The sequence below is a fragment of the Heloderma suspectum genome, chromosome 7 (assembly GCF_057233095.1).
Source record: "Heloderma suspectum isolate Gila_16-S chromosome 7, 16-S_ref, whole genome shotgun sequence".
Taxonomy (NCBI): Eukaryota; Metazoa; Chordata; class Lepidosauria; order Squamata; family Helodermatidae; genus Heloderma; species Heloderma suspectum.
In genome coordinates, this window is record NC_139464.1 from 652122 (window position 1) to 675737 (window position 23616).

Here is a 23616-nt window from a genome sequence, read left to right on the forward strand (position 1 = left end):
ACCTGGTGGCAACTGCTTCTGCCATTAGTTCTGCCATTTCCCTCCATTCTCCCAGAAGGAAGCCGAGTTTCTCCTCAGAAGAACCCAAGAGCCCTGATCACACCAACGGTCCATCTAGTCCAGCATTCTGTTCACACAGGGGCCAACCAGCTGTCAACCAGGAAACCACAAGCAGGACCGCACCCTCCGGCCCATGTTCCCCAGCAACTGGTGTACACACTTCTGAAAAATTGGAAAAATTGAACAGCTTTGGATTATGAAATACTTTCTTTTAGAATTTAAGACAAAGTATTTATATATACTGTTACCCAGCCTTTACTCCCCCAAAATTGATTTCTTAAAACTATGTAATAAGAACACTTTTATAGAAAGATTAGGGATGTAAAATGCCTGGAAATAATGAAACCATGGGGGGAAATATCTTGTAATCCTCTTGGTAAGAGTCCTAGCACAGTTAGTTCTTTCATTCCTTATTAAAACTATTGTTCTAAAGTTTATTTTCCTGATAGACAATTATGCTTAGTTTCCCAACATGTGAGTAGAGTCACCATTGTGCATTCCTGACAGTAAATGTGCATTCTTTACAGCTTGGGTTTTGCTCTAGAGTCCTGTGTTTCTGATACTGTAGCAGTCATTTAATGTAGTTCTAATCTATTCAGACAATAATTACAAATTTACTGAGTTTACGTTTAAAAGTTTTAAAATATAGTGGTAAATTTATGAGCAAACTAAGTCATATGTAAAATAATTTAGGAGCAGAAAGGCTGCGTTATGTTCCTGAAGCAGCCCTCCCCAACCTGGTGCTCTCCAGAGGCTTTGGACTACAGTGCCCAGCATTCCTGACCATTGGCCATCCTGCCTGAGGCTTATGAGAGCCGAAGTTCAAAATATCTCGAGGGCATCAGGTTGGGGAAGGCTGTCTTAAAGCAATAAAGATCTGTAAAGAGCACTGAAAAAAAATTATTGCTTATTTTTCCATTTTTCCAAAATGTCCAATTTTTCTGGGAAAAAAACTAGGAAAAGAAGTCTTTTCCCCATGGCCTCAAAATTTCCAGAAATTTTACATCTTTAGTGTGGTGGCAGCCTGGTTGTTCTCCCTGTGCGGTAGCGAGCAGTAAGCCTGAGGTCCTGGTTGTTTTGCCCATACGTCTGTGCAGCAGTGAAAAACTGGCAGGCCTGGTTGCTTCCCCCGGCACGCATATGCGCAAGAAGCCGGTGGGGGGACCACAACTCAGTCCCGCAACTCCTTCTCATGCGCTGTCCACCTGTATGCCAGGGGAGCTGGCCAGCCACCTCCCTCCCCTTCTTCCTTCTTTTAATTTTCTGCTCTTGCATGCAAGATCCTGGAGATTGTGACTCCCCGCATGAGGCAGGAAGTAAATCTTCAGGACCTGGAGGAGGCCCTGCCTCCTCCAGGAAGATCAAAATGGAGATGGCCTTCCCAGTCGCAGAGGCAGGGCCATCCCCAAGCTAGCTGGCCTCATGCACTCGAGGGGAGAAATGGCCAGCTTGTAAATTACTGGTAGCTGCCTGGAGCACTATTTTTTTCAGACCAGTGGCTATACGTTTAATAAATAGATTGTGTTACATCCCATTCTCTTTCATATTCTCAGTGCCTGAAAGCGCATCACTTGGCCCAACATGGCGCCCAAGAGAACAAAGTCAAAAGACAAGAAAGCCATGGCCAAGGGACAAAGCATTTCTTGCCAATTCGTCAGCGAGAGGGAGCAGTACCTGCATAAGGAATATGCCATCCTGACGGAGCATGTCAATACCTACACGCAGCGCATGGAGCACTTCCAGTCAGAAAATGAGTTCCTGGACAAGGAGGCCCAGCAGATCCGAGAGAACAGCAAAGCTTACCTTGCCTATTTAGCCAAGCGCATCCTCAAATGTCAGAATGCCATCATTACACTGAATGACCAAAATCGTTCAGACCTGGCCCACGTCCTAAAGCAGAAGGAAGAGCTGACCTCACAGTACACGGACAAGGAGAAAGAAGTGAGGAGCCAGCTGATAGAGATGGAGACCAAGTACTCTCTCATGAACAAAGAAGTTGAAGAGCTGAAGCCCTTCAAGGAACTGCAGTCAGAGCAGCTGACCCGGATCCGGGAGCTGGAGAAGGAGCTGCTGGCCACGAAAATCCAGCATTCAGAGCAAATGCACAAGGTCAAGAGCCAATTCCTGCAGCAGAAGGCAGAATACGAGATACAGTCTCAGCAGGAAGTGCAAGCCCTGGCCAAGAGGGCTGAGAAGGAAGCAGTGCGCAGCCTAATCCAGCACACCAAGCAGGTAAAAGCTGAAAACTGGCGTCTGCGCAGCGAACTGCTGAACCTCATCAGACGAGCCCAAGGCCTGAAGGGCATCGTGCATCAGCTCAGGGAGCAAAAGGAACAGCTTCTCCGGGAGCTCCAGTACAGTCGAGACCTGGCACACCTGCGCCACTGGCTAACACAGGAAGGGGCTCCAAGGGGCGCCACCTCCCACAGCAGCTTAAGAGCCGCGAACAAATCATGCTCCACTCAGGCCACCAGTGCTCAGGGGCCTGGCCGCAAGGATCTGGGATCTCCCACGAGCATCCAACTGGCAGCAACTTGGATTCCAGTGACCAGTAATGGGGACCCCGCAGTGCTCCATTAGCAGGTAGTCTCCAGGGCACGCGAGGCTTGCTTCAGGACAAGAGTTGCGGCAGCTGGCTCGTCCCTGGCACGCGGAGGAGACCAGCCAAGCGTGGCCTCCCCGACCCAGAGGGAGCTCAGACTGCAACCCTCGCTCAAGAGCAAGCACCAGTTCCAGAGGACTCCCCTCTCTGGGGAGACTGCCGCAACCAAGGCAATCTTTGCTACTGAGCAGAGGAAGGTGGAAAACATGAAAACAAAAGAAAAATAAAAAGTTCATGAAACCTACTCTGCTATAGGCAGCCCATTTTTATGTTAGTGTTATTGAAAGGAATGGTTTATTTGGATTTTTAGAACATAGAATCATAGAATAGTAGGGTTGGAAGGGGCCTAAAAGGCCATCGAGTCCAACCCCCTGCTCAATGCAGGAATCCAAGTCACAGCATCCCTGACAGATGGCTGTCCAGCCTCGTCTTGAAGGCCTCCAGTGTGGGAGAGCCCACCACCTCCCCAGGTAATTGGTTCCATTGTCATATTGCTCTTACAGTCAGGACGTTTTTCCTGATGTTCAGCCGGAATCTGTCTTCCTGTCACTTGAGCCCATTATTCCGTGTCCTGCACTCTGGGATGATCAAGAAGAGATCCTGGCCTTCCTCTCTGTGACAACCTTTCAAGGACTTGAAGAGTGCTATCATATCTCCCCTCAGCCTTCTCTTCTCAAGGCTAAACATGCCCAGTTCTTTCAGTCTCACTTCAGAGGGCTTTGTTTCCAATCCCCTGATCATCTTTGTTGCCCTCCTCTGAACCCTCTCCAGTTTGTCGGCATCCTTCTGAAAGTGTGGTACCCAGAACTGGACACAGTACTCCAGATGAGGCCGAGCCAGTGCTGAGTAGAGGGGAACTAGTACTTCCCGGGATTTGGAAGCGATGCTTCTATGAATGCAGCCCAAAAAAGCATTGGCCTTTTTTGCAGCCACATCCCACTGTTGGCTCATATTCAGCTTGTGATCGACAACAATTCCAAGATCCTTCTCGCTTGTAGTGTGGTTGAGCCACGTATCCCCCATCTTGTAACTGTGCATTAGGTTTTTTTTTTCCTAGGTGCAGAACTTGGAATTTATCCAGTCTATCCAGATCACTTTGAATTGTGTTTCTGTCTTCCAAAGTATTAGCTATCCCGCCCAATTTGGTGTCATCTGCAAATGTGATCAGCATTCCCTGCACCTCCTCCTCCAAGTCATTAATACAAATGTGGAAGAGCACTGGGCCCAGGACTGAGCCCTGCGGTACCCCCCTCGTTACCTCTCCCCAGTTGGAGAAGGTCCCATTGATATGCACTCTTTGAGTCCGATTCTGTAGCCAACTGTGGATCCACCGGGTCGTTGTTTCATCTAACCTGCTTTGAGCTAGTTTGCTCATCAGGATATTACTGGGCACTTCATCGAAAGCTTTGCTGAAGTCGAGGTATATGATGTCTACAGCATTCCCACAGTCTACAAGGGAGGTGACTTGATCAAAAAACGAGATCAGATTTGTCTGGCAGGACTTGTTTTTGACAAATCCGTGTTGGCTTCGAGTAATCACGGCATTGTTGTCAAGGTGCTTCCAGATGGATTGCTTTATCATGTGCTCCAGAATTTTCCCAGGGATTGATGTCAGACTGACTGGTCGGTAGTTCCCAGGTTCCTCCTTTTTACCCTTTTTGAAGATAGGGACAACGTTAGCCCTCCTCCAGTCATCTGGCGCTTCCCCCGTCCTCCAGGATTTCTCAAAGAGAATAGACAGCGGTTCTGAGAGTTCTTCTGCCAGTTCCTTTATGACTCTACGATGCAGTTCATCTGGCCCTGGAGATTTGAACTCATTCAAAGGAATGAGGTGTTCCCTGACCATATGCCTATCGATCTCAAGCTGCAATCCTGCCCCTTCAGCCTGCACTTCACCTTTGCCAGGGGGGTCATAGACCCTCTTTTGGGAAAAGACTGAGCCAGAGAAGGAAAAATGTGGGAACAAATGATACCGCCAAGCGGAGCTACGAAGAGATTACGTCACACTTTGAAGCTTTGGGAAGGAAACTCAAGAACTTTGGGGCCCAGATAGTTTTCTCATCCATCCTTTCAGTAGTTAGAAGAGGGATAGAAAGGGAATGAACTATCCGGTGGATCCACAGTGGGCTACAGAATCGGACTCAAAGACTGCTTATCAATGGGACCTTCTCAAACTGGGGAGGGGTAATGAGTGGGGTACCGCAGGGCTCAGTCCTGGGCCCAGTGCTCTTCCACATTTGTATTAATGACTTGGGAGGAGGAGGTGCAGGGAATGCTGATCAAATTTGCAGATGACACCAAATTGGGTGGGATAGCTAATACTTTGGAAGACAGAACCAAAATTTAAAGTGATCTGGATAGACTGGAGTGCTGGGCAGAAAACAACAGAAAGACATTTCATAGGGATAAATGCCAAGTTCTGCACCTAGGAAAAAGAAACCTAATGCACAGTTACAAGATGGGGGATACATGGCTCAACAACACTACAAGCGAGAAAGATCTTGGAATTGTTGTCGATCACAAGCTGAAGATGAGCCAACAGTGGGATGTGGCTGCAAAAAAGGCCAATGCTCTTTTGGGCTGCATTAATAGAAGCAAAAGCAAAATTAATTCAAAATTAATTGAAGGCAAAAGGAGAAGGGGACGGCAGAGGATGAGATGGCTAGATAGCATCACTGATGCAATGAATATGAACCTGAGCACACTCTGGGAGCGTGCGCAGGACAGGAAGGCCTGGCGTGCTATGGTCCATGGGGTCACGAAGAGTCGGACACGACTGAATGACTGAACAACAACAATAGAAGCACAGCTTCCAAATCCTGGGAAGTACTAGTTCCCCTCCACTCAGCACTGGTTCGGCCTCATCTGGAGTACTGTGTCCAGTTCTGGGCACCACACTTTCAGAAGGATGCAGACAAACTGAAGAGGGTTCAGAAGAGGGCAACAAAGATGATCAGAGGACTGGAAACAAAGCCCTATGAAGACAGAATGAAAGAACGGGCATGTTTAGCCTTGAGAAGAGAAGACTGAGGGGAGATATGATAGCACTCTTCAAGTACTTGAAAGGTTGTCATAGAGAAGAAGGCCAGGATCTCTTCTTGATCATCCCAGAGTGCAGGACACGGACGAATGGGCTCAAGTGACAGGAAGCTAGATTCCGGCTGAACATCAGGAAAAACCTCCTGACTGTTAGAGCAATACGACAATGGAACCAATTACCTGGGGAGGTGGTGGGCTCTCCCATACTGGAGGTGTTCAAGATGAGGCTGGACAGCCATCTGTCAGGGATGCTCTGACTTGGATTCCTGCATTGAGCAGGGGGTTGGACTCGATGGCCTTGTAGGCCCCTTCCAACCCTACTATTCTATGATTCTATGAAAAATACTCCGGGTGAATGACTGGCTACGAAGGTGGTGCTGACGAGAGAGATTTGGATTCTGGGACCACAGGCTATACTTCCTGGAAGATGGGCTGTTGGCAAGGGACGGGTTGCACCTCACCAAGGCTGGGAAGAATGTGTTTGGCCACAGCATGAAGAACTTCATCAGCAGGGCTTTACACTGAATCCTAAGGGGAAGGGAAATGTAATATAGGGGGTAACAATGGACGTAGGCGCATGCACTGCAATGGAGAGAACAGCTCTGGTAGCGCCCAATAATAGTCTTCAGACACATCTAGGAAGAAAGCCAGACTATGAAGCACATGGTCTTCGATGTCTATATACTAATGCCCAGAGTATGGGAAACAAACAGAACGAACTTGAACTCTTAATACAAGAGGGAAATTATGACTTCATAGGTGTAACTGAGACTTGGTGTGATGACTCTCATGACTGGAATACAGCAATTGAAGGATATAACATGTTCAAAAAGAACAGGAGGAACAGAAAGGGAGGTGGGGTTGCACTGTATGTGAAAAATACATATCTCTGGACAGAAATACAGGAGGAGGAGCTTGGTAGCCCCATCGAGAGTATCTGGGTTGAAATAAATGGAGCAAAGAATAAAAGGAACCTGGTGGTCGGAGTCTACTACCGGCCACCCAACCAAGGTGAAGACGAGGATGAAACTTTTGAAAAGCAAATAGCCAATGTTTTAAGGAAGCTTGATGTGGTAGTAATGGGGGACTTCAATTTCCCTGATATTTGTTGGGAGACAAATTCTGCAAAACATGGCCCCTCCAGGAAATTCCTGACTTGTGTGGCGGATATCTTCCTCCTACAGAAAGTAGAGGAAGGAACTAGAGGATTGGCTATCCTTGACTTGATCCTAACCAAGAGAGATGACTTAGTGGATAAAGTAGCAGTTACAGGAACTCTGCGGGAAAGCGACCATGTTGTACTTGAGTTCTTGGTTCTAAGGGAAGCAAAAGCTGAGTGTAGTCAAACACGTTCCCTGGATTTTAGGAAAGCTGATTTTCATAAGCTCAGAACAATGATCAGTAAGGTCCCATGGCAAGCGATGCTAACAAGAAAAGGAATCCAAGATGGGTGGGAGCTTTTAAAAAAGGAAATTCTCAAGGCACAATTACAAACAATTCCAACAAGAAGAAAAGGCGGAAGACAACAGAAGAAGCCAAGGTGGCTTCACAAAAAGCTTAGGGATGACCTGAAAACTAAAAAGGACACATATAGGAAGTGGAAGGAAGGACAAGTGACAAAAGAAGAGTACAGGCAGGTAGCACAGAATTGCGGGGATGGCGTCAGGAAGGCTAAAGCTGAGAACAAGCTGAGGTTAGCGAGGGATGCTAAAAGCAACAAAAAGGCTTTCTTCAGCTACGTGCATAGTAAAAGGCAGAGGAAAGAAATGGTGGTTCATCTATTAAATAAGGATGGCAAAACAATAACAGATGACAAAGAAAAGGCAGAGGTGCTCAATTCCTACTTTGGCTCAGTCTTCTCCCAAAAGAGGGTCTATGAGCCCCCTGGCAAAGGCGAAGTACAGGCTGAAGGGGCAGGATTGCAGCTTGAGAGCGATAGGCATATGGTCAAGGAACACCTAATGACTTTAAATGAGTTCAAATCTCCAGGGCCAGATGAACTGCATCCTCGAGGAATAAAGGAACTGGCAGAAGAACTCTCGGATCTGCTGTCTATTACCTTTGAGCAATCATGGTGGACGGGTGAGGTGTCAGATGACTGGAAAAGGGCTAATGTTGTTCCTATCTTCAAAAAGGGTAAAAAGGAGGAACCTGGGAACTATAGACCAGTCAGTCTGACATCAATCCCTGGGAATATTCTGGAACAGATGATAAAGCAATCCATCTGGAAGCACCTTGAAAACAAAGCGATTACTCGAAGCCAACATGGATTTGTCAAGAACAAATCCTGCCAGACGAATCTGATCTCGTTTTTTTGATCAAGTAACCTCCCTTGTGGACTGTGGGAATGCTGTGGACATCATATACCTTGACTTCAGCAAAGCTTTCGACAAAGTGCCCCATGATCTTCTGATGAGCAAACTAGTTCAAAGTGGGCTAGATGAAACAATGATCTGGTGCATCCACAGTTGGCTACAGAATCGGACTCAAAGAGTGCTTATCAATGGGATCTTCTCCAACTGGGGAGAGCGGGGTACCGCAGGGCCCAGTGCTCTTCCACATTTGTATTAATGGCTTGGAGGAGGAGGTGCAGGGAATGCTGATCAAACCTGCAGATGACACAAAATTGGTCTGGATAGCTTATACTTTGGAAGACAGAAAGAAAATTCAAAGTGACTTTCATAGAATCATAGGGTTGGAAGGGGCCTACAAGGCCATCGAGTCCAACCCCTTGCTCAATGCAGGAATCCAAGTCAGAGCATCCCTGACAGATGGCTGTCCAGCCTCATCTTGAACGCCTCCAGTGTGGGAGAGCCCACCACCTCCCTAGGTAATTGGTTCCATTGACTGGATAGACCTTGATAGACTGGAGCGCTGGGCAGAAACCAAAAGAATGAAATTTAATAGGGATAAATGCCAAGTTCTGCACCTAGGAAAAAGAAACCTAATGCACAGTTACAAGATGGGGGACATGTGCCTCAACCACACTAAAAGTGAGAAGGATCTTGAAATTGTTGTCGATCAAAAGCTGAATATGAGCCAACAATGGGATGTGGCTGCAAAAAAGGCAAATGCTCTTTTGGGCTGCATTCATAGAAGCACAGCTTCCAAATCCCGGGAAGTACTAGTTCCCCTCTACTCAGCACTGGTTCGGCCTCATCTGGAGTACTGTGTCCAGTTCTGGGCACCACACTTTAAGATGGATGCAGACAAACTGGAGAGGGTTCAGAGGAGGGCAACAAAGATGATCAGAGGACTGGAAACAAAGCCCTCTGAAGAGAGACTGAAAGAACTGGGCATGTTTAGCCTTGAGAAGACTGAGGGGAGATATGATAGCACTCTTCAAGTCCTTGAAAAGTTGCCACAGAGAGGAAGGCCAGGATCTCTTCTCGATCATCCTAGAGTGCAGGACACGGAAGAATGGGCTCCAGTGACAGGAAGCCAGGTTCCAGCTGAACATCAGGAAAAACTTCCTGACTGTAAGAGCAATATGACAATGGAACTGATTACCTGGGGAGGTGGTGGGCTCTCCCACACGGGAGGCATTCAAGACGAGGCTGAACAGCCATCTGTCAGGGATGCTCTGACTTGGATTCCTGCATTGAGCTGGGGATTGGACTCGATGGCCTTGTAGGCCCCTTCAAACCCTAGTATTATATGATTCTAAGTTAACCAGACAGACAAATTTAGCAACAGCTAATGTTGTACAATTCTACCCCATTTTATTGGCTTTGTAACCTGCTTCAGGATTAATTTATAATTAAAAACAGGTAATAAATTTAATAAACAGACTAAGGAGGTCAAGTCAGTTGAGCCTTCCTACCTTCCGATAGTAAATAAGTAAAGATGTCTAGGTAAACCAACCCAATACAGAAAAACAGCTATGGAGGTAGAAATCCTTGAGTCCAAGGTAGCTGAGCAGGAAAAGCTGAGAGAGTGGCGAACGACAACTTCAGGGACATGATAGCAGCATCTCACCCCCAGGTGACAGCTCCTCTGCTTTCAGAGAATGAGGGTCTTGGGGGAGGAGGACCCCCTCTTCCATTGTCACTCCAAGGAAGAGGACAATGACCTCTTAGAAGAGACCCATTCCCTACAGGATAAATAGATATCCTCTCACATTGATATGTCTGTGGGTGGCCTCACAGTCGTGGGTGATCTTATCATTTATTTAATGCATTTTTATCCCAGCTAACAAAGCTCCCACAGCAGCTTGCATGAGGTCAATAAGAATAATGTGTCATTAAAATAGTACGTAGGGCAGATACTCATGCCTGAACTGATATTTTCAGGACGGGTCTGAGGAACTAAACCACATAGTGGTTACAAGAGATGAAATTGCAATACCTTACTGACATATTAAAGATAAAAAGACATCACTGGGTCCTGATGGCATCCATCTGAAAGTCTTTAAATAACTCACAGGTGAAACTGCTTACCTTCTAACAAAAATACGTAACATGTCCTTAAAGCTGGTCTCTATACCAGAGCTCTGGAAAGTGGCTAATGTAATGCCAATTCTTAAGACAGGATGACAGGGAGATCTCCTGGAAATCACAGGCTAGATAGCTTAACTCCTGTTCTGGGTAGATTGGTGGGAAGTATTATCAAAGAAAAAATTATCAAGTGTAGACAAGGACAGATCTTGCTGAAGAAGAATCAGTACAGTTTCTGCAAATTTAAGTTTTGTCTCACTAACCTTTGAGAGGTCTTTGAGAGTTTGAACAAGCATCTGGACAGGGGTGATCCAGCAGAAAACAGCTGACTTGGACTTCCAAAAGGGTTTCAAGAAAGGCCCTCACCAAAGACTTACTTGGCAGTCTTGAGATAAGAGGAGAGATCCTCTTATGGATCGGTAATTGGTTAAAGAACAGAAAGCAGAAAGTATGAATAAAGTTCTTGCAATGGATGAACGTAAACAGTGGGGCCCCACAAGGATCTGTATTGGAACCAGGGCTTTTTAATTTGTCCATAAATAATGTGGAGTTAGGGGTGGGCAGTGATGTGGCCATGTTTGCTGACAACAACAAATTATTTAGGTTGATTAAAACAAAAACAGTCAGTGAAGAGCTCCAGAAGGATCTCTCCAAATTGGGAAAATGGGCATTAAAATGGCAAATGCAATTCAAAAATCCTAACCACAATACACTAATAGGGTATGAGCTGGCTCTGACTGACCAGGAAACGGTCTTGGGGTCATGGAGGCTAGCTTGATGAGAAAGCTGACCCACTGTGCAACTGCTGTGAAAAAGACCAATTTCAAGTTGCAGATCATTAGGAACAGAAATTAAAACTGCCAATATCATAATGCCTTCATACAAATCTCTGGTGCAACCATGCTTGGAATTTAAAATGCAATTAGGGAGAAAGCAATATTCCAAACACACAAGCAGCTGACTGTATTCATACTTTATTGATGTGTTACAAAGCCTGATTCAATGCCCTGGGGACAAATGAGCTCAGAGACAAAACAGTTACAGAAAGTATTTAAAACGGACTCCGCTATGGAAGTCCAAGTTAAGAAGGCTTGCCCAGGTACCCCACTGCCTCTGGGCAGTCTTTCCACAGGGCGTGGCTTCTAACTCACGTGGCAACAGGTCTGGGGCTACTGTCCTAGCCCTTCACCGGAGGAAGTCAAGGGTTGTGGAGACTGGCCTGGGCTGCAAAGTCCGCGCTGAGCTTCTTCATGATTCCCCCGTGGCTCAGGCCTTGTTGCAAGCGCTTAGTAGAGCCATAGTTGTCTTTCACATACTTTGCAAATGGAGCAAGTGGTGTTTTAGCGGACTTGCCATCTTTCTGCATGGGTTGGCACAGCACGAACTGCCCTTTGCAAAGTGCACAGACAAAGCGCTGCGTGTCCAGAGATCTGGAGTGGCGCCCAATCCTAAAAGGCCAAACACAAGAAGATCTGTGAGGGAGCAGCAGCCTGGCTGCAAGTGGCTGTGGGCTAACTGGCACCCCTCAGCAAACGATAGCAGAAAGACTGCAGTCCCAGCACTCTTTCTTTCTTTCTTTCTTTCTTTCTTTCTTTCTTTCTTTCTTTCTTTCATTCATTCATTCATTCATTCATTCATTCCTTAATCGCCCATCTGGCCGGTCACCCGGCCACTCTGAGCGATGTACAACACAATTGAAAACAGTAAAATTATACATTAAAACGTTGTTTAAAAATACCCTAACCCACTCCAAATGCCTGCCTGAATAACCAAATTTTCAGTGCATGGTGGAAGCTCATTAACGAGGGGGCATGGCGGAGTTCCCTAGGGAGGGAGTTCCACAGAGTGAGGGCCACCACAGAGAAGGCCCTCTCCCTCGTCCTCACCAGCCTAGCTTTCCTGGCCGATGGGATGGAGAGAAGGCCATCCGAGGCTAATCTTGTTAAGCGGCCTGTCTGGTGTTGCTGGAGGTGCTCCTTGAGATAGGCTGGGCCGGAACCATATAGGGTTTTAAAGGTCAAAACCAACACTTTGAATTTGGCCTGGAAAACAAGTGGTAACCAGTGCAACTCCTTCAGCACTGGAGTGATGTGATTATACCGGCGGCTGCCTTTAATCATGTGAGCCGCCGCATTTTGCACCAGCTGCAGCTTCCAAACTGTCTTCAAGGGTAACCCCATGTAGAGCACATTACAGTAGTCTAGACAAGAGGAGACCAGGGCATGTGCTACCGATGGGAGCAGATGGTCAGGAAGGTAGTGGCACAGCCACCGTATCAGATGGAGTTGGTACTCTCTGGCTCACAGCTGACACCTGAGCCTCCAAAATGACCCCCAGGCTGCGGATCTGGTCTTTCAAGGGTAGCCATACCCCATTCAGCACCAGGTCAGCATCCCCCAACCTCCTCTTGTCTCCCACCAAAAGTACCTCGGTCTTGTCAGGGTTCAGCTTATTCCTCCCCATCCAGCCACTCACTGTCTCCAGACATTTGGACAGGGATTCCATGGCCAACCCTGGTGAAGATTTGAATGAGAGGTAGAGCTGTATGTCATCCGCAGATTGATGGCACCACACCCCAAACCTCCTGATGATAGCCCCCAGTGGCTTCACATAGATGTTAAATAGCATTGGGGAGAGGATGGAACCCTGTGGCACCCCACACGTGAGCGGCCATGGGTCCAACGCCTCCTCTCCGAGTGCTACCCTCTGGTACCTGCTGGAGAGGAAGGACCGGAACCACCATAATACGATGTCTCCAATGCCCATCCTCTCCAGGCGGTCCAGGAGGATACCATGGTCAACACTATCAAAAGCCCCTGAGAGGTCGAGGAGAACAAGGAAGGAGCATTCATCCCTATCCAAAGCCCTCTTCATATCATCCACCAAAGTGACCAAGGCCGTTTCTGTCCCATGCCCAGGCCTGAAGCCCGACTGAAATGGATCTAGATAATCGGCTTCTTCCAAGTGTGCCTTCAACTGCATCGCCACCACCCGCTCAATGATCTTGCCCCAAAATGGCAGATTTGAGACTGGGCGAAAGTTGTTCAAAACTTGGGGATCCAAGGAGGGCTTCTTTAAGAGAGGACTTATCACTGCCTCCTTGAGGGCTGATGGCATCACTCCCTGCTCATGGGAAGCATTCACTACTGCCCTGATCCCCTCACCTAGTCTCTCTCTGCAGCTCATTAATGAGCCAAGATGTGCAAGGATTAAGTAAGCAGGTGGTAGCCTTTACAGATGACAGCACCTTGTCCACTTCATCAGAAGGAAGAAGCTGAAACCGATCCCACAAAACTGGTCTCCCACAGGCTGCCTCTCGCTCGCTAACTGTATCCACGGCGCACAGAATAACACTCCTGATCCGATCAATTTTATCCACAAAGTGCCTTGCCAAGGCCTCACAGGAAGCCTTAGAATGCTCCAGCGGTTCCGTAGCAACTGGACTGACCAGGCTCTGGATCACTTGGAACAGCTTCCTGGGACAGCACTCTGCGGACGCGATAGAGGCAGCATAGTATTCTTTTTTTGCTGCCTTCATTGCCACATGGTAGGCTGAAGATACAGCTCTAGCCCATGTCTAATCGTCTTCAGAGTGAGACTTCCGCCACCAGCACTCTAGCCGTCTCACCTCCTGTTTCAGGGCTTGTAACTGCGGATTGAACCATGGCGCAGCCCAAGCCCTGTTCAGGGGGAGAGGGTGCTTCGGAGCCACCCGATCTAATGCCCCAGTGATTGCAGTATTCCAGTCACCCACCAGGGTCTCGACTGAGTGGCCATTTGCATGCTCCAGAGAATCCCCAAGCGCGTTCAGGAATCCATTCAGATCCATAAGATACCTGGGGCAGACAATGCCCAAATGGAGGAGTGATAGTCTTAGGGAGCATACTATGACTTCATTTTGTAATAAACAGAAAACATATACACATAATAAAATAATCTAGTTTTATAAAATAATCTAGATAAAATAATATCTCTGGCCATCTAGTGGGCCAACCTATAGCTCCTGCTATAGGTTTCATCAGATTCCTGTAAAGAATGCAGGATGAGGTAGATGCCAGCCTGATGCAGCCAGAGAAAGCACTCCTGGCATTGTCCTTAAGCCATGGTGCAGACTCAGGCTCTCTGAGCACAGGCTGACTGTGCCTTCATGGCCAAGAGATCCCAAGCATGCTCTCTCGCATGCTTTGCTTTTTTGGCAGTGGCTGTCCAGGGTCTCGGGGAGAGAGACAGGCTTTTCCGATCTCCTGCAACCTGACCCTTTTTGACCTGGAGATGCTGTCACAGGCTGAACTTGGGACTTTCTGGACGCAGAGCATGCTCTTGGCCTCTGAACTATGGCTCCACCCCAACTGCCTGTACGGTCTGGGAGAGAATTCTTGCAGCCCAGATGCAGCCTCGGAAGGAACTGGCATGACCGACCCTGGTTCAGTGCATCTCACGTAAAAAGGATCATTCCCTAAAAGGATTTCCACTAGAGAACAATTTAAATGTTGCTCAGGGTGCCCTTTCTGCAATGTTGTTCTTCCTGAAAAAGGGAATATTTAAGAGATCTCTGTAACTACAGACATCAGCCCAGTCCAGTCTTTAAGGATTCGGTGAATTCGTGCTGGCCAGCAGGCAAGGCCTCTCCTGGCTTCATCAGCCACGGTGGGCAATGGGCAAGCAGGGTGGGACGAGAGTTCCCAAGCCACTTGTGTACCTCCACAGGGAGACCAGCAGAAAGCGGCCCCACCTTGCCAGAGAAGTAGCACGTCCAGGCCAAGGGAACGGAGGTGGGCAGGCGGCCCAGAGAGGCTGCCCTGGCGACTTTGTTGGGACTCTGAATTACAAGCCCCCGCCAGATGGGTGAGGGCCTGAAGGCAGGCAGGCAGACAGGCAGGCAGGCAGGCAGGCAGGCAGGCAGGCAGGCAGGCAGGCAGGGAGAGCAGCAGAAGCAGCACAGCACTGGCCATGCGCAGGGAGGGGCTCCTGAGGCTGGCAGGCAGGCAGGCAGGCAGCGCTGCACAGCCGGTGTGGCTTCCCCACAAGGACAGCCTGCAAGCTTGTGAGGGCTTGGTAGGCCCCCTTCCACGGTGAGAGCAGCGAGAGCGACAGAGCCCTGATCCTCACTGGGAAGTGGGGGGGGGGGCACAGACTGGCAGGCTGACGCAGAGGAGGGGGTTCCCCACAGTGGGCTTTTGGGGGCTTCGAATGCTCCTTTCCTGGGCAGCAGCAGCAGCACGAAACAGGCTGTGCTTTGCGTGGGGCCAGTGCCCACCATTCCTTTATCCTTTCCTCCCCTCCCCCTTCTCCCCCTTTTCACTGCTTTCTGCTGCCAATTTTCCTCTTTATTTCCATTTCCCCTCCACCATGATCTCTCATTTTTAATTCCTCCCCATCTTTCCTTCCTGCCTTGCTTCTGAACATGCTCTTTCCCCTCCTCAATTTTTGCCTCATAGCCCCAGAGAGTCTATACACCCTGCCCAGGAGGTATAGCAAGGTTGGGGGGACTGAGAGGATGTGTGTGTGTGTGTGTCTCGCTGACAGAGGAGGAGGGAGAAGTGGTGGGAAGCAATCTTATGTAGGTCTACTCAGAAGCAGGAATGCCCATGTGTTTCACTTGGTCTGCACTTCTAAGCAACTGATCTGATTCAGTTTTTGGACTAATATGCAGACTGGAGCACAGTTATCCTTCAAGTTTTTGAACTTCGCCAAATGTTGCAATACAGTTCTCAGATCAAAAAGTGTACCAAAATGCATATTTTTGGATAAAATGCATTCAAAATGCATATTATAGAGTAAAATGTGTATAAAATGCATTATTTTGTGAAAAAATATGATTGAAATTATGCATATTTTCTTGCAGCTTTTCAAAAAATATCCATAGATTAATGCAGAAACAGAACAGAATTGACCGATGAATGAACACATATGAAGCCGACAAAGACCAGAAATACAGTGATCTGTCGATCATCACTCAGAAGCCCACTGAGTTCAAGGTGACTTACTCCCAGGTAAGCAGGCCTTGTACTCAGTTTTTTGAGCAAGTTACTTGTCCTTTGTGGCTAGCCATGCCGCACATGGAAGCCATTTGGGGGGGCACCCACAAGTTTCTTATATTTCCAAATGTGCTCACAGGCCCAGAAAGGTTGGGGAGCCTTGCCCCGGGGCATTCTGGAATCAAAGAGGATCCATCAGTCTCCAAGAGTAGACCATCCTAATCCTAATAAAGCTTCCTTGCCCCTGTAATCTGCACCCTGACACATCTGTCACGAAAAGGCCAATGCCCATTCCATGCCCTACAAGGAACATCGGATCTAGTGCATATCCTGCCACATACACAGGGCCACTGACAAACTGGGGAAAGCTCATGGTTGTCACATAAGGCCATGAACTACTGGACCACATCAGCAGGTGCCAGTGCATGGGTACTGAAGCTCCCCAAGTGAAAATTCTGGTGAACCTCAATACCAAGCCACAGACCACCTCCCTCTAGAAGCCCAGCCAGGGAGTCTGCTAGGCCGCAGGGACCATGGGGGAGGTACACTAGCAATATCCCTCGCTTTCCCAGGTTCCCACCACAAAAAACACACACTCACAACCCTTCAGTTCCACTCCAGTAAGTTATGGGTGACAAGTTGGCGGAGAAGCTCAGAGAGGCTTCTAGGTCACAATGCAAGCCTAATGGTCTCAGCAGGCATGCACAGGGCCTAGAGACTCTGCAGTTGCGGAAGGGAGCAGACTGTAAAATCTGGTATGTTTGGACATCCTCCAAACTGATCTAATATGAATGGACCCATTCCAAGAAATTGCGGATGGGGGGGCGCGGGTGAATGTCAGGGTCTGCCAACCTCCAATCATAATGTTATGGAAGTCAACGATGTAATTGCTTTCAGAATCAGGGCCCTGAAAATTAGACGTTTACAGCCACTGGGAGGAGGGATCCCCAAAGAACTGACAGTGAAGATACATCCCTAACTCAGCATTTAATGCAAAATGCCGAGTCGCAAAAAGCAAGCTTAGATCGCCGGTTACTGCCAAAGGGGCAGTAAGATTCATGACAGGATATAATGGGAATTTTCCACTTACACATGGTTTAAAATATGTGTCAGGCCCAGGAAAAGGCAAGTGCCACTGGGCAACCAGAGGACACCCCTCACTTACGTGTTTTTGCAGTGAGAACATTCATAGGTGAACTTGTATTTGATCTCATAATTGTGACACCGTGACACCACCGGGAGCTCTGGGTGGATCATGGCAGACTTCTTGGCATAAAAGCTCCAAAATCGCCCATGCCCGTCTTGAAGGCCATGGATGAGCCAGGCAGCCGCATGGCAGAGTTCATGAATCATCGTGTCCCGAAGTCGTTCTAAACAAGACACAAGGACAGGAGGAAAATTAGGAGCCCTGGAGCTATGAGCTTTGTATTTCCCATTTCAACACAGGCACTCCATGTGCCAGGCTAATACCTTTGAAGGTAGACACAGGAGGAACGATGCTAGCACAGGTTTCCTATGCAATGTCATGGTTCTACAGACATAACAGACAATGCTGTTTCTGCATGACACAAAGTCACCCTGAACAATGCAAATGCACTGGAAGGGGGACACGCAAGCCCATTTATATTGTGATGATGGTGATGAAGGACCTCGACCCCAATCCCAAGGAGGCAACAGATACAGGAAACAATTTCCAGAGGGTAGCTGTCTCTCACAGCAAAACACATTTTGTGGCAATTTATAGATGAACAAATTTATTCCGGCATAAGCTTTCGTGGACTAAAGTACTCCCAGCAGCTGAGTGGGCGGGAAGCATCAGTCTGTTTCCTGCCTCCCAGCTGAGCAGAGCAGAGCAGAGCAGAGCAGAGCAAGCTGCTCCAGCTGGTCCAGGGACTACAGAAGCAGGCAAGCTCCCAGAGAGCGAGCGACCAGGGGGAGCAAACAGGAGTTGGCCAGGGGAGGTCAAGGGGGAGGCCCCAAACATTTTTTTCCCATTTTTTATTTTATTTTTTAACTAACTTTTTTCCATTTATTTGTCTTGTAACACACACTTCCGCACCAGTGGGACTCTGCTTTTAACCTCTACTGAGTAGAGGAGCAGGCACAGGCTAGTCTAGAACAATCACAAAGCTAGACACAAAAAGGGAAAAGAGGCAATGGAAGGACAGGACTCTCCAGTGGTGGTGACCTGCAAGGTGTGTGCAATGTTTGTTTTCTTGCCTGAGAACAAGAAAAAGTGCTGCTGGAAGAAAAAGTAAGTGGACTGGAGCAGTGACTGTCAACCCTCCGGGGAATAAGGGAAGACGAAGAGTTCTTGGACAGAATGGGGGAACTACAGCAGCAAACTACGGGGGAACTACTCCAAGTAGCTTAATGGCAACAGAGAAAATATAGAAGGCCAGAAGGAATTATCCAAAAACAATGCTCTGCATTTGGGCTGGTTTGCAGGTAGCTCAAATGTGCCTGATGGAATATTAACTTTGGCAGTGCGCACTGTCCAGACATTTTAAAGCCCATTAGGAGGGTCATGTGGAGCATGAGAAAGATTAAATGCCTCCAGCCCCCCCCCCCCCCCAAATACACCTCCACTCTCAACTGCCCCCTCCAGAGCTCCTGTTTAAGCCAATGTCAAGGTCTGAAGCTGGGCATTTGCACATAATGCAGCATTAGCCTCGCAACGGCTCACCAGAAACCTGGACGAATAAGTTGTCAAATTTCCCACTCCATACATCCTGCAGGATTGCCTTCCAACGTATGTGAAGGAGTGTGTGCTGGTAAGATGCCATGCAATGGTTTCAAGTCTATTTGTCTGCTACACTTTTTTCATGCTATGCAAAGGAAGATCCCAACTCTAAGAACAGGTAGGGAGAAATCTGCATACATCCAAATTTTTCTGGTTGCAATTATTTGCCATGACACTTGAGTGGCAGGACAGGATTATATCAATTACGCTGGATGTAATAAGCAATGCTATCTAAAGGTGACATAGTCTGTTATCAAGAGATATAGATTAAGAACCTGTTCTGCACAGGTTAATGACAGATTGTCTGATACAGAAACCCAGCACCATTAGAAACTGAAAACCTTGGTGCCCCAGCCCGTTCTCCTTTTCTCACTGATCAAGTGGGCAAGACCAACAAACAGCCCCAGGTGATCCGGGGGGAAGTGAGGTGTGTGTGTGATTACTTGTCCTTCAAGGGTCCCGTGGAGTAGGCTCACAGATAAACAAAAGATCCCATATAGCAGACAGTCTGATGAGATTCATGTTCGAAGCAAACATGGATTTGACAAAAACAAGTCCTGCCAGATGAATCTGATCTCACTTTTTGATCAAGTCACCTCCCTTGTGGACCGTGGGAATGCTGGAGACATCATATACCTCGACTTCAGCAAAGCTTTCAACAAAGTGCCCCATGATCTCCTGATGAGCAAACTAGCTCAAAGTGGGCTAGAAGAAACAGTGATCTGGTGGATCCACAGTTGGCTACAGAATCGGACTCAAAGAGTGCTAATCATAGAATCACAGAATAGTAGTAGGGTTGGAAGGGGCCTACAAGGCCATCGAGTCCAACCCCTTGCTCAATGCAGGAATCCAAGTCACAGCATCCCTGACAGATGGCTGTCCAGCCTCGTCTTGAAGGCCTCCAGTGTGGGAGAGCCCACCACCTCCCCAGGTCATTGGTTCCATTGTGATATTGCTCTTATAGTCAGGAAGTTTTTCCTGATGTTCAGCTGGAATATTGCTTCCTGCCACTTGAGCCCATTCATCTGTGTCCTGCACTCTGGGATGATCAAGAAGAGATCCTGGCCTTATTCTCTGTGACAACCTTTCAAGTCCTTGAAGAGCGCTATCATATCTCCCCTCAGTCTTCTCTTCTCAAGGCTAAACATGCCCAGTTCTTTCAGTCTCTCTTCATAGGGCTTTGTTTCCAGTCCTCTGATCATCTTTGTTGCCCTCCTCTGAACCCTCTCCAGTTTGTCTGCATCCTTCTGAAAGTGTGGTGCCCAGAACTGGACACAGTACTCCAGATGAGGCCTAACCAGTGCTGAGTAGAGGGGAACTAGTACTTCCCGGGATTTGGAAGCTATGCTTCTATGAATGCAGCCCAAAAGAGCATTGGCCTTTTTTGCAGCCACATCACATTGTTGGCTCATATTCAGCTTGTGATCGACAACAATTCCCAGATGCTTCTCGCGTGTAGTGTGGTTGAGCCAAGTATCCCCCATCTTGTAACTGTGCATTAGGTTTATTTTTCCTAGGTGCAGAACTGGGCATTTATCCCTATGAAATGTCATTCTGTTGTTTTCTGCCCAGCGCTCCAGTCTATCAAGATCACTTTGAATGTTGTTTCTGTCTTCCAAAGTATTAGCTATCCCGCCCAATTTGGTGTCATCTGCAAATTTGATCAGCATTCCCTGCACCTCCCCCTCCAAGTCATTAATACAAATGTGGAAGAGCACTGGGCCCAGGACTGAGCCCTGCGGTACCCCACTCGTTACCTCTTCCCAGTTTGAGACGGTCCCATTGATAAGCACTCTTTGAGTCCGATTCTGTAGCCAACTCTGGATCCACCAGATCGTTGTTTCATCTAGCCCACTTTGAGCTAATTTCCTCATCAGGAGATCATGGGGCACGTTGTCGAAAGCTTTGCTGAAGTCGAGGTATATGATGTCTACAGCATTCCCACGGTCTACAAGGGAGGTGACTTGATCAAAAAATGAGATCAGATTTGTCTGGCAGGACTTGTTTTTGACAAATCCATGTTGGCTTCGAGTAATCACGGCATTGTTGTCAAGGTGCTTCCAGATGGATTGCTTGATCATCTGCTCCAGAATTTTCCCAGGGATTGATGTCAGACTGACTGGTCTGTAGTTCCCAGGTTCCTCCTTTTTACCCTTTCTGAAGATAGGGACAACGTTAGCCATCCTCCAGTCATCTGGCACTTGCCCTGTCCTCCCTGATTTCTCAAAGAGAATAGACAGCGGTTCTGAGAGTTCTTCTGCCAGTTCCTTTATGACTCTAGGATGCAGTTCATCTGGCCTGGGTGATTTGATCTCAAAATAATTAGGTGTTCCTTGACCATATGCCTATCGATCTCAAGCTGCAATCCTGCCCCTTCAGCCTGTACTTCGCCTTTGCCAGGGGAGTCATAGACCCTCTTTTGGGAGAAGACTGAGCCAAAGTAGGAATTGAGCACCTCTGCCTTTGTCATCTGTTATCGTTTTGCCATCCTTATTTAATAGCTCAACCACCATTTCTTTCCTCTCTGCCTTTTACTATGCACATAGCTGAAGGAAGCGTTTTTGTTGCTTTTAGCATCCCTCGCTAACCTCAGCTTGTTCTCAGCTTTAGCCTTCCTGATGCCATCCCTGCAATTCTGTGCTATCTGCCTGTACTCTTCTTTTGTCGCTTGTCCTTCCTTCCACTTCCTATATGTGTCCTTTTTAGTTTTCAGGTCATCTCTAAGCTTTTTGTGAAGCCACATTGGCTTCTTCTGTTGTCTTCCACCTTTTCTTCTTGTTGGAATTGTTTGTAATTGTGCCTTGAGAATTTCCTTTTTTAAAAGCTCCCACCCATCTTGGACTCCTTTTCTCGTTAGTTTCGCTTGCCATGGGACCTTACTGATCATTGTTTTGAGTTTATTAAAATCAGCTTTCCTAAAATCCAGGGTACGCATTTCACTACATTCAGCTTTTGCTTCCCTTAGAACCAAGAACTCAAGTACAACATGGTCGCTGAACACAAGTCAGGAATTTCCTGGAGTGGCCATGTTTTGCTGAACTTGTCTCACAACAAATATCAGGGAAATTGAAGTCCCCCACTACTACTACATCATGCTTCCTTAAAACATTGGCTAGTGGCTGTTCAAAAGTTTCATCCTCGTCTTCTCCTTGATTGGGTGGCCGGTAGTAGACTCTGACCACCAGGTTCCTTTTATTCTTTGCTCCATTTATTTCGATCCAGATGCTCTCGATGGGGTTACCAAGCTCATCCTCCTGTGTTTCTGTGCAGAGATATGTATTTTTCACATACAGTGCAACCCCACCTCCCTTTCTGTTCCTACTGTTCTTTTCGAACAAGTTATATCCTTCAATTGCTGTATTCCAGTCATGAGAGTCATCCCACCAAGTCTCAGTTACACCTATCAAGTCATAATTTCCCTCCTGTATTAAGAGTTCAAGTTTGTTCTGTTTGTTTCCCATACTCTGGGCATTAGTATGTAGACATCGAAGACCATGTGCTTCATAGTCTGGCTTTCTTCCTACATGTGTCTGGACACTGTTATTGGGCGCTATCAGAGCTGTTCTCTCCGTTGCAGTGCATGCGTCTACGTCCATTGTTACCCCCAACTTTACCTCTCCATTCCCTGTAGGATTCAGTTCAAAGCCCTCCTGATTAAGTTCTTCATGCTGTGGCCAAATACATTCTTCCCAGCCTTTGTGAGGTGCAACCCGTCCCTAGCCAACAGCCCATCTTCCAGGAAGTATAGCCCGTGATCCCAGAATCCAAATCTCTCTCGTCGGCACCACCTTCGTAGCCAGTCATTCACCCGCAGTATTTTTCGGTCCCTTTCTATCCCTCTTCTAACTACTGGAAGGATGGATGAGAAAACTATCTGGGCCCCAAGGTTCTTGAGTTTCCTCCCCAAAGCGTCAAAGTCTGACGCGATCTCCTCGTAGCTCTGCTTGGCGGTATCATTTGTTCCCACATGGAGGAGAAGAAAGGGATACCTGTCAGTGGGCTTTATGAGTGCAGGCAACCTTCAGTCACGTCTCTAATCCATCCTCCTGGGAGACAACATACCTGGTGAGTCCACGAGACTTGGGTCTCGATCCCACACAGCAAGGAGTCTCCCACTACTACCACTCTTCTCTTATTGTTGTTGTAGGGCTGGGTTTCATCGCCTCTGTTTGACTGACCTTCAGCCTCTTGCTTACTCTCATGTAAGCTCCCCTGTGATTCTTCCTCTGCAGGCTGTCCTCCAGTCTGATGGGCAAGTACCTGGAATTGGTTCCACAGCTCCACTGCTTCCACTGGTGCAGAGTGGCGTCTAGTTCTTCTCCTAACTGTCACCCTTTTCCAAGGAGTATCCTCTACTGCATTTTTCTTCACCTCAGCATTTCCCACTGCCTCATCTTGCTGTTGCTCTTCAAGTTTCTGGTCTGCCCTTTGCTGCTGTAGTTCCCCCATTCTGTCCAAGAACTCTTCGTGTTCTCTTATTCCCCGGAGGGTCGACAGTCGCCGCTCCAGTCCACTTACTTTTTCTTCCAGCAGCATGATCAACTTGCACTTGTTGCAGGTGTAGGCCATGTTGTTCTCAGGCAAGAAAACAAACACTGCACACACCTTGCAGGTCACCACCACCGGAGAGTCTTGTCCTTCCATAGCCTCTTTTCCCTTTTTGTGTCTAGCTTTGTGATTGTTCTAGACTAGCCTGTGCCTGCTCCTCTACTCACTAGAGGTTAAAAGCAGAGTCCCACTGGTGTGGAAGTGTGTGTT

The 23616-nt window shown here is 47.7% G+C and overlaps 1 protein-coding gene and 1 pseudogene across 3 annotated transcripts in view; one reads left to right on the forward strand and one right to left on the reverse strand.

Moving 5' to 3' along the window:
• The first annotated feature begins 1641 nt into the window (after positions 1-1641).
• On the forward strand, positions 1642-2640 carry LOC146339188 (coiled-coil domain-containing protein 166 pseudogene; annotated as a pseudogene).
• An 8439-nt stretch (positions 2641-11079) lies between these two features.
• Positions 11080-23616, reverse strand: part of GCNA (germ cell nuclear acidic peptidase) — a 56603-nt gene continuing 44066 nt past the window's right edge. For 2 of the 3 annotated variants that reach the window (XM_084808724.1, XM_084808723.1), the window contains exons 9-10: positions 17281-17485; positions 11080-11585 (exon numbers count right to left, since the gene is read on the reverse strand). In XM_084808724.1, coding sequence (XP_084664850.1) covers positions 11336-11585; positions 17281-17485 — 455 coding nt within the window. In that variant the 3' untranslated portion in view covers positions 11080-11335. Of the gene's footprint in view, positions 11586-12536; positions 12651-17280; positions 17486-23616 lie in introns of those variants that run through there. The other variant, XM_084808725.1, reaches the window with a different exon arrangement.